Genomic DNA, 11,318 nt, shown 5'->3' on the forward strand with positions numbered 1-11,318 from the left:
TTTTTGTTTTTTCCATATAATTTGCTTCTCCAGATGTGGACAATATCTTGTCCTCAGTTGTGCTTTGCCTTTTGTTAAACCCATCCATCTATTAAATTCTCAATTTTCATTGTTATATTTTTTAGTTCTATGTCTCTATTTGATTCCTTTTCAAATTGTCTATATCACATCTTCTGTTCACTGAATATGTTTTCAAGCTTTTTTATTTTCTGAAATATGGTAATTCATAGTTATTATAGTCTATGTCTCATAATTCTGATATCTGAAATCTTTGTGAATTTGTTTCTATCGTCTTTTCTCTGCTGGCTGCAACTTACAATATATTTTTCTTGTATGTTTAGTTATTTTTTACTATATGCTGATATATTATTGAAAAATTATTTGTAAAAATTATTTCAGGCCTAAGATGAGACTACTTTCTTGTAGAGAGTACATTCATTTGCTTCTGATAAATGCCTGGTGACACTTTCCAAGGCTACTTTAATGCAAGTTCAAGGCTTCAGGTTCCTGGGACCACCCAGATGATGGGTATCTAGGCTGAAGTCCATTGCAAGGGCTGGTTACTTCTGGTTCACCATTATCCTAAAGGGGTAACTATTCAGGGTCTCAGCTTAAAGCACAGTAAAACTTATCAAATCTCCCACTTATCTGGGACTTAGGTTTCAACTTTTCTCCCCTTTGTTCATGAGGCCACCAAAAACAGAGTTCAGTTTCACAACTCTCTTGATTTATCCAGTGCCCCCAGGGCAAAAGTGGCTTCAAGTCCTGGACTTCTGTTTCTGAGTTCTTAAGTTCTAGATTTTAGCCCCTGTTTTGGTATGTTTTCTTTTTAGCTTTATTGAGATATTCTTTACATATAAGATATGTAGGTTTAAGGTGTACAACATGATGATTTCAATGATTATTGCAGTAAGTATGGTTAACATTTCCATACCCTCACATAATTACCTCATGTGTGTGTGTGGAGATAACTTTTAAGACTATCTACTCTCTTAACAACTTCCAACTATATAATAATTTATTTATTTTAGTCATCATGCTATACATTAGATTCCCAGAAGTTATTCATCTTACAGTTGAAAGTTTGTACCCTTTGACTAACATCTCTCCATTTCCCATATGCCCCGCCCCCAGCCCCTGGCAACCACTATTCTATTCTCTATTTCTTTGAGTTCAGCTTTTTTTAGATCCCACACGTAAGTAAGAACATGCAATATATGTCTTTCTCTGTCTGACCTATTGCATTTAGCAGAATGCTCTCAAGATCCATAAGTGTTGTTGCAAATAGCAGGGTTTTCTTATTTTTTTATAGCCAAATAATATTCATATATATATATGAGGCCCGGTGCATGACAATCATGCACTTGGGGGTGGGGAGTCTCTTCAACCTGGCCTGCGCCCGCTCACAGTCCAGGACCCCTCTGAGGATGTCCGCTTGCCGGCAGTCAGACAGCCCCCAGGGAGTCCTTAGCACTGTCAGGGAGGGGAGACCAACCAGAAGCCGGGCTTGCTCCTCCTTAGTGCTGACCACCAGGGTGCAGCTCCTGCATTGAGCGTCTGACCCCTGGTGGTCAGTGCACATCATAGCAACTGGTTGTTTGCCATTTGAGTAATACAAGAATAAATTTTGTTTTGCATACACACAAACTGTAAACCTCCTTTTGTCCCACCTTGTATATAATGTCATCTTTATGCATTCATTCATTGATAAAAATACTTAGGTTGTTTCTATGTCTTGACTTTGTAAATTATGCTGCAATTAACATGGAAGTACAGATATATCTTTGAGATCCTGATTTTATTTCCTTCACATATATACCCAAGAATCGAATTTCTGGATCATATAGTAGTTCTGTTTTTAACATTTTGAGGAACCTACATACTGTTCTCAATAGTGACTGTACCAACGTTCACTACCAGCAAATATACAACGGTTCCCTTTTTTCCACAGCCTCACCAGCATTTGTTGTCTCTTGTATTTTTTATTATAGCCATTCTAACAGGTATGAGGTGATAGCTCACGGTTCTAATTAGCATTTTCCTAATGATTAGTGATGTGGACCACCTTTTCATGTACCAGTTGTCCATTTGTATGTCTTCTTTGGCAAAATATCTATTCAGTGCCTCTGCCTAGTTTTAAAATCAGATTATTGGTGTTTTCGCTATTGAATTGTATGGGGTCCTTATATATTTTAGATCTTAACCCCTTATGAGATGTGTGGTTTGCAGATATTTTCTCCCATTCTGTGGTTGCCTTTTCATTTTTCTGATTGTTTCTTTTGCTGTGCAGAAGCTTTTTAGTTTGATGTAGCCCCATTTTTTATTTTTTATTTTGTTGCTTATAATTTTGGTGTCATATAAAAAATAATCGCCAAGACTAATGTCAAGAAGCTTTTTCCCTATGTATTCTATGATGGGGTCCAATTTCATTTTCTTCATGTGGCTATCCAGTTTTCCCAACACCATTTACTTTAGTTTTTAAGTTTTCTTTCTTTCTTTCTTCCTTCCTTCCTTCCTTCCTTCCTTCCTTCCTTCCTTCCTTCCTTCCTTCCTTTCTTTCTTTCTTTCTTTCTTTCTTTCTTTCTTTCAGTAGTTGTATTAATATTATGGTTTTTGAAAACTTACTATGAGCTATGCATTGTGCTATCCTCTTTGCTTTACATGAAAAATCTCATTTAACCACAACAACAATATTATAAGGTAGGTGTAATTATCAATATCCATGTTTTATTTATTTATTTATTTATTAAAAGTATGTTGATTTCTGAGAGGAAGGGAGAGAGTGAGAGCGAGAGTGACGAGAGAGCGAGAGCGAGAGAGAGAGAGAGATGTGAGAGTGTAACATCAATTGGCTGCTTCCCACACATGACCCAATCAGGGACTGAACTTGCCACCTCTTGGTGTATGGGGCGATGTTCCAACCAACCAAGCCACACTGGCCAGGGTCCCAACGCCATTTATTGAAGAAATGATCCTTTCCCCACTGAGTCTTCTTGGCTCCCTTCTCAAATATTAGTTGACTGTATATGCTTGGACTTTATTCTAGGCTCTAAATTCTGTTCCATGTGTCTATGTGTCTCTTTTTATGCCAGTACTGTACTATTTCATTATAACTTTATTAAAAAGTATAAAATCCGAATTGTGATACCTCCAGCTTTGTCCTTCTTTCTAAGGATTGCTTTGGCTATTTGGTGGGGTGGCCTTTTGTGGTTCTGTATGAATTTTAGGATTATTTGTTCTAGTTCAAAAAAACGCCTTTGGAATTTTTATATGGATTTCGTTGAATCTATAGTATTAGCCTCATTAGTTTTAGCTTTTTATGAAGATAACTTCTTCTTATATTTCATCCAGTTTATTTACCTGAACTCCCTGGGACACTTAGTCCAAATCACCTAGGCTGCCATTACCAGAAGCAGAGGTATAAGATACCCTCCTAACTGCTCTCATTGTCCTCAATCTCACTTCCGATTCCTCCTTTCCAAAGTAACCAGGGATTATTCCAAGGCACCACTCTGATTAAGTCATTCCCTGCACAACCTGCACAAACACTTCAAAAGCTTATGGTGACTCTAAATTAAGAATCAAATTCCTTAGTTTGGACAAGTAAGTACAAAACTATCTTTCTTGCTTTATTTATTTATTGAGCATTATGTATGTGGTGCTCACTAGGCTAGGTTCTGCCTAATCTCTTACCTCTTACTCTTGTCTAACTCTAAATTTACCCTACACTCCAACCAAACTGGAACATTCACTGTCATGTGGTAGGACCTGGGTTCAGAACACAAATGGACTAACTTCAGGTCAATGTTCTTTCTCCTATAACATGATCCCATATTCAGGCTTGAGTCCATTCAATTTGTATGTTTATAGATCTTCTAATAGACAAAAGTTCAACAAGTACATTTTGGTATTTTTTTAATTGCTTTTCATCCTCTTTTTCAGCCTCTGGGTTGTAAGGTCTGGAAGTGAATTCATCATCATCATCAACCTTTTGACACTCTCCATAGTCACAAGGTCACCCAAAAATTATAACTTCAAGCTTCAAATGAGGGACCCACTGCCTGTGGAATTTAATTCCAGGTTGCTGGGAACATCACACATCTAAATAAATCTACTCCCACCTGCTGGCGGTTGCCTGAACTTCCAGTCAAAGCTCAGTTACACAAAACATAACCTTCTGGAAATAGGCAAACCTGGAAACAGGATTCTAATTTGGGCCTCAATGGTTATGTGTGCATTTTGTATGTGCTTAATCCCTTTTTCTTATATGGGCCTCAGTTTCCTCATATTACAATCCAAGTATTTGGACAAAACGACCTAGAATGGTGTAAGATTCTCTCTACAATAATGCCTGTGTGACCGGGGACAATGGGGACAGAACTAATAGCAGTGGGAGTAGGTTCGATTGATCCACTCCTGTATGTGACAGTGACATATAGGTCCCACCATCCTTTTTTATTTCTGCACCCATGGGAAGGAGAACATTTGCTCCAATAGCAGAGGAAAGTGAGGGAAGATATGAGGGTGGTCTGTTCGTGAAAAGAAGGCAGAGAACTGTAAGACTTTTAAAGTTCGATTCTAAAAATGGTTAAGAAAGCAGGAATAAAAAGTTAAACCCTTACTTTGGGGAAACCTCAGCCAACCATGCAACTGAAGCTCTGCTGGGCACAAATAATCCCAATTCACTTCTTCAAATGCTGAGAGAAAGGGGAAGAGGGCTGTATTTCTGTGTGAATGTTCTAATTAAACAAGAGTGGATTTGAAATTTATGTTCATTGCAATCCTTCCCAATGGCATGCCCTAGGAGGTTCAACACTGGTGAGCATGACTGAGGTCTATTTCTTGATTGTCCTTCTGGCCCATGGACTGTGAGGAGAACCTCTTTTTGAACTTTCTTTGTCCTGGATTTGAGATGGGAAGGACAGAAGGGGTTGGGTGGAGAATTTTCCTCATTCTTTGAGATCCTTCTGTTTCATAGGACAATATTCAAGGTAGTGAAAAGAATAAGAGCCCTCTAGTCAAATTTCCAGGCTTTTTCACATAATAGGGCCAGAATTTAGGAGCATTGGCATGGCCTGCTCTCCAGGGGCTAATTCCCTTGAACATCTGAAACACTTGCCTTTGCCTTCTTTCCCCTTCAATGGTGTCAGCCTTAGATCCTCACTTCAACTCTGCATGCCCTGGCTAGGGGACAGAGTCACAACTCAGGATGATCCTAGTTGGTAAACCCTTCCAATTCCCTAAGTTTTGTCCCAGGGACCCAAACTTGGAGTCAAGGATACTCTGGGAAACTAAAGCCTTCAAGAAACTCTCAGTCTCCTGGAGCCCAATTTCCATACTTATGAAGAGGCACTCCTGCTATGGCCACAGAGGTGCCATAAAACCCATTCGTGATCACTGTCCACTCCACCCAGAGGCAAGGCACGTGGGGTTACTGGAGAGCCAGGGGTTTGGTAATGAGAAGCAGTCAGATATCTCCTGATCCCCTAATGTGTCCAGCTCTTTCAGAACACAGATTCAGCCAGAGTAGTCAAAGCACCTCACCCCCTTCAACATACACACACACACACACACACACACATACACACACACACACACACACACACCCTCTTGAGCACATGCTTTTCCAGGAGAAACGCACATTTTACATTTTGCAAAGAGGAAAAACAGGACCAAGCCAATCTCCCTAGCAACAGATCAGCTCCTAGCCCTCTAGCAGGTGGCTCCCCTCCCCCTTCCCCGCCCAGCCCGGCCCTGCCCCTGTCTCAGGCTAGCTTGGGAACCTCTGCAGAGGCCTGAAAGAGGGAGGGGAGTACGGGGGGGGGGGGCGGGGGAGGATACCCAGTAGCGCGCAGATTCTAGGTGGAGACAAGAGCTCCCACCTTTTTGTGCGGCAACTGGTATGTGCAGGATTGGTTCAGCGGGTGCTGCCCTGGTAGGAGTGGGTGGAGCCATCGAGCTTCCAGCTGGGTGCCCAGTCACAGCCTGAAGCGGCTGCAGGAGCGCACCATCACAGCTGCCAGGAGCATCCAAGAGGTGATGCGTGCCGCAGAGCTGCGGGGGCTGCTCCTCTCGCCCTATCTGCTTTCCTTGCATTAGTTACTGTCTCCTAGAGATCCTCGAGCACCCTTCCGCCCTGCACTGTCCCCACCCCATCCCTGTCCCAGTGGCAGTGGGCCCTCTTAAGCGCTCTCGGTCCCCCAGAGCGCTGCGACCATGGGCATCAGAGGGATGCTGCGAGCTGCTGTGCTCCTGCTACTCATCAGGACATGGCTCTCAGAGGGCAACAACACCACTTCCCTCCCGGAATTCTACATCGAGCTCTCCTCGACCATGCCTGAAGTCGTCCAGAACGTCTTCAATTGGTAAGCCAGTTGCCACCAGGGCGGGCAGGGCAGCCACAGAACAGGGCGGGCAACCTCATGCCACTTGGACAGAGTGAGTTGGGGGAGGCTTAGACCCAGGGTCAGGGAGCCCTGGCACTCAGGCCCTGCCTGCGGGTCCCCTGAGGAAAATTGGGTGGGAGTGGAGGGGACCTGTTGAAAAAAAGTCCTGTGCTGGAACCCACCTGTTACTGTGGCACCTCACAGAGCCCTGTATGCCAAGATTGCAGCCCCGGGGGTGGGGAGAGGATGCCCTCACCCCAGGGTCTGCCAGCCATCCCCAGGAACTAAACTAAGACCGTGGGCAGTTTTCCCCAGTCATGTATTTTGGCATCTGTGGGATTGGAGTGGAGGTGGTGGTACAGGGTTATGGGCAAGTCTCAAAGCATACGCAGTAGAGACACCTGTTTGAGTGCGCATTTTAGTCTGTTCCCTGAGGCGCATGCGTGTGTGTTCTTGCATGTGCATGTTGAGTGGTGAGGACCTTTTCTGATGCCGCAGATAGAAATTAATGACTCAACTTCACAGGAGCACAGATAGTGCGATCGGTGGCTGTATAACCGTATATAACCAGGTGGTCTAAGAGGGGTGCACTTTTGTACGTACTCCTGTGAAACATTTGAAGATTCAGGTTTTTTTCTGTGTTTGATTTTAAGTTTGTTTGAGTCTGCAAATATCCGAAGAGATGTTAAACAGTCAATCTTTATGTGTAGATCACACAGAAATGTGTATTTGCATTGGCCAGGGAACCTGAGTGCTGGCATATGGGTAATATGCAGTCCTAAACAGGTGGGAATGCATTACTGTAATTTAGGAGTAATTTATGTGCACACTTTGGAATGATGTATAATGAAATTTTGTCATTAAAGATGATTGGAAATAATTTTAATGGCAAACCAGAAATGAGCATGTCATCAAAAAAGGGGTGGGTGGGTAGTTGAACAAGCTTCCAGCAGACAACTCTGAAATGGTCTCAACCTCAGTCCAACACACACACACACACACACACACTGAAATGCACAGGGGTCGACATTCCCTGGTCATTGCGTCAAAGATTCTAAAAGCCATAGTGATAGCCAGGGCCTGTCCTAATTCACAAGCCCCTTTTGGGGGAAAGAGACCCACTGAAGATCTAGATGAATTGGGTGAGCACATCAGAGATTTCTGGAAAGATCGGCTCTGTGGGGCTGAGCTGGGTCTACTTATATCTACTCACCCGAGACACATCTAGGCTGGAAGCACATACTTAGCCAGAGAGATGCCTGCTCCCAGAATACAAGTTGTTTTAGGACAGCCTTGAACCTCAAGAATCTGAAATGTTTTGATTGGGTGAGGGTCATAAATCTTTGCTACATAAGCCAGGCTCTCTCTGTGTCATATGCCATATGCCAAGTGTTTAAAACAGGTGTACAAAAAGGTTCACATAGACGTGACAACAAAATGCCCAGCCCTAGCCCAGGTAGAGACAATGTGACTGCGCTGGAAAATGTAAACTGGTTGGCTCAGCTCAGGAGGGCACTAAGGGTAGAAAATGACTTTCCTGAGGCAATTAGGTGTCCCTGTAAAGATTCCCACCAACCCAAAAAGCTGTATTCAGGCTGATGATAAGGTGAGGTTTCTTAGGGGATTGAAGCAATGCATTTATCTGAGGGTTCCCACCTGTCCCCTCCATCCCCTCTCCACATCCCCTGTAGCCTTCCCCCTTTCCACCCCTAAACCTCCCTAGTAACCAGGATCCAATCTGTGTGCCTCATCCTCTGGATAAAAGCTTTGGATGGGGAGGAGGAAAGTGCGTCACTGCTGCACTTCTGGCTGACTCACTGTAGAGAGGGAGGGGAGCAGGGAGAGATGCATACATGTATGACTGTACATGTCTGTGTGTGTTTAGGAGAAGGGAAGGCCCTGGCAAGCTGACACCTGGCGTGCTCTTTGGTGTTTGTTCTCTGAGAAGCAATGTGTCATTTACTGATGACTTCTCTGTTTTAGCAAAAATTGTGCAAATGAAGCTGTGGTTCACAAGATTTTGGACAGGGTGCTGTCAGGATATGATGCCCGTCTGAGACCACATTTTGGAGGTAAGATACGTCCAGACACTAGAGTCATGTTAGGTGGAACAGAGCTGAGATACAACAAGCTACCACTACTCAATAAGCTGATCAGTGGCACTCCCCTGACTCAGTACTTCTGCCTCTCCCCTTCAGAGATCTGCAGTGAACACCACCCGGCCTCCAACCTTCAGGCCTTTTGCTCTACCCCTGGAATTTTCCGCACTTCTCTGCAAGAAGCCCTCTTCTTTACCTCCATACTCTTTTACAATTACACAGAGAAAGCCTGAAGAGCACTTCCTGGTGTGGCTGGGATAGTGCTAACCCCAGAAATGGGTATGCCAAACAAAACAAGTGTCATGCTTCTCAGGCTAGAATTTTCTGTCCCATCTGTGGAGAGTAACATGTTCTTCTACTTGAATATACATCCTGGGCACCCTGGACACTCACCCTATTCAGTTAGTTCAAAATTAAAGGCATGGTCTCCTCTGTGTTGTCTACATCACCTACTCACCGGTCCTCTGTCTACTCCCTAAACCTTTAGTTCCCACCAAGCTCATTTTATTCAACACACTCCAGGCAGCATGATCTTTATAAATTCAGCCTGATCACCTCAGGAACTTTTGATGGTTTTATTTAACTGACAAATAAAATCCAAACTCTGTACTTTATCACTCAGACCTCAAGCACAGAGATGAGAAATGACAAATAAACTGATGCTTGAACCTCCAGGAAGCCAATACATCAGTTTCTCCTTATATCTCTACATACCCCCCCGCCCCCCCCCACACAGTTGGAAAAGGCAAATGGCCTGGGTCAGAATTAATAAGGGACAGGGAACCCTCAGAACAGGAGTAGCATCCTCTAGCCTAAGGGACACCCAGAAAACCTAGACCAAGGACAAACAAAAGGAACTGTGCATTAAATAGAGATTAGTCACATTTCTGCTCAAAGGAACAGAAAAGAAGCAAAAAAAAAAAAGAGTGCATGGCTAAGTCAGAGAAAGCATTCCACTTCCTGCAGGTGGTAGTAGACCCCCTATTCTAAAGTGTTAATGAATGCTAATGGTTAACATTTGTACATATGAATAGAGAAAGGTCGTCTGAATATGCAAAGCCTCCACCCTAAAGGGCTTACAACTGTGGGGAATTTCCTTTGTCATAGACCTTTTCAGAGAGAGGGGTGGAAGGCTGTGATTTACCTGGGGAGGCACATTGAAAACCAAGGTGGTCACCCTGGGCTAAGCTTGGAGGTGGGACACTTCACTCATGTCTCCTTTGCTGTATGCTCCTTCCATGAGGGCAGAATGTGCAGCCCCAGGATTCAAGGTGAGTGTGCACTGGGACTGGGAAGCAGGAGTGGAGAGGGCAGAAAGCAAGCTCTTTTCAATATAGAAATTCAGGTGTCAGGGCACAGCCAGCATCCCATTTCATAACACTGGTTTTTGATCAGTTGCACCAAGCACCAGTGGGTGGGTGTCAAGGGAGTAGCTATTATGTTTTCTCTTTTCCTCATTCTCTTGTTTGTCAGTAAAGGCCAACCAACATCCATTTCAGTATACAGAAATGTTTCAAGATGCCATCTCTGTAGGCACCCAGGGCTAGAAGTAAGGAGCAGAGCAAGGACTAACCTCTGGGGATTGTCAGATGTGGCTGATTCACAATATATCCATATTTTGAGCTAATTTGCATTTGTTTACACCTGATGCCTAGCATCTTGACAAACTCCTCATACGCTTTATGAAAATGCAGACTGAGGCATATGAGAAAAGATGAGTTTCTTATTTGGCCAAACAGTAGATGAATGTAGGAGGGCTAGAAGAACACTGGACCTTCTAACATTTAGACAGAAGGAGACACTACAGGCTTTAAGTCTGGGGCTGTTGTATTGTGAGGGGAAGCAATCAGTGGGATATATAAGCTAGGGGATTCAAGGTTGAGGGAACCAGGACTCTCTGTAAAGTCTCCCACTAGACAGAGTCAGATTCCCCTTTGTGTCTGAAGTGAAGTAGAGTTTCAAGCCCCCCTCCCACCCAGGCATACACATACACAACCCAAATGCAGAAGTCACACCTAACTGGGTCAGGTTCAGGTGGGAGCCTTATTATATCTTTGAGAAGAAGAGGAAGAGGATGAAGTGGAGGAAGAGGAGCCTGGGAAAGTTAACAAAGCTGCTTCCTTCTGGGCAAGAGAAGTGGACTTCACAGTGTTTGCCAAAGGCAGACCCCTGATGACTTTGTCTAGCCCAGCACCAGTATGACATAGGTGTGGAGTGAAGGAATGAATGGGACATTGTCATCATTCCTTTATTTATTTGTCTTCCTCTGGTATTCTGATGGATTCCAGGGAGGAAGAAGAGGTGAGACAACACAGTTTCCCAGAGGGAAGGAAGTGGTAACCCCCTCCCACTTTTCCTGCCTTCCTGAGCCCATCAGGTGGGACAGCAATGGGATATGAGGCTGAGACCATCACCCCAGAGAGAGCACTTAGACACCTTATCTGGAAGCTTCTTATTCCCCTTTCTTATGCTTTTAGGGATGTGGGATACCTTAGCTAAGCTCTCATCTTGACCACTGCTAGCACATAAGGTGTCCCCTCTAGGTGGATAAAATATAAATAGGTCTGAGGTCCCTTTTCTCCAGGCTATATCCCTGAGCCAGGACTCATGGCTTGGTGACTGTATTTCAGCTCCCACTTGCCCCCTTAACTGGGAGCCCTTGGACATGGGTATGCTCTACAGGAGATAGGGTTGCTTGAGTGGCACTGAATGGTCTAGGACAGCCGTGGGCAAACTACGGCCTGTGGGCTGGATCCGGTCCATTTGAAATGAATAAAACTAAAAAAAAAAGACCGTACCCTTTTATGTAATGATGTTTACTTTGAATTTATAT

At 43.9% G+C, this 11,318-nt stretch overlaps 1 protein-coding gene across 1 annotated transcript in view; it reads left to right on the top strand.

Moving 5' to 3' along the window:
* The first annotated feature begins 5,954 nt into the window (after positions 1–5,954).
* The window catches only part of GABRQ (gamma-aminobutyric acid type A receptor theta subunit), a 19,367-nt gene continuing 14,003 nt past the window's right edge, over positions 5,955–11,318 (top strand). The window contains exons 1-2 of the mRNA XM_006776822.2: positions 5,955–6,365; positions 8,370–8,458. Of these exons, the coding sequence (XP_006776885.1) occupies positions 6,217–6,365; positions 8,370–8,458 (238 nt within the window). The 5' untranslated portion in view covers positions 5,955–6,216. The remainder of the gene's footprint in view (positions 6,366–8,369; positions 8,459–11,318) is intronic.

The sequence above is a fragment of the Myotis davidii genome, unplaced genomic scaffold, assembly GCF_000327345.1.
Source record: "Myotis davidii unplaced genomic scaffold, ASM32734v1 scaffold249, whole genome shotgun sequence".
Classification (NCBI taxonomy): Eukaryota; Metazoa; Chordata; class Mammalia; order Chiroptera; family Vespertilionidae; genus Myotis; species Myotis davidii.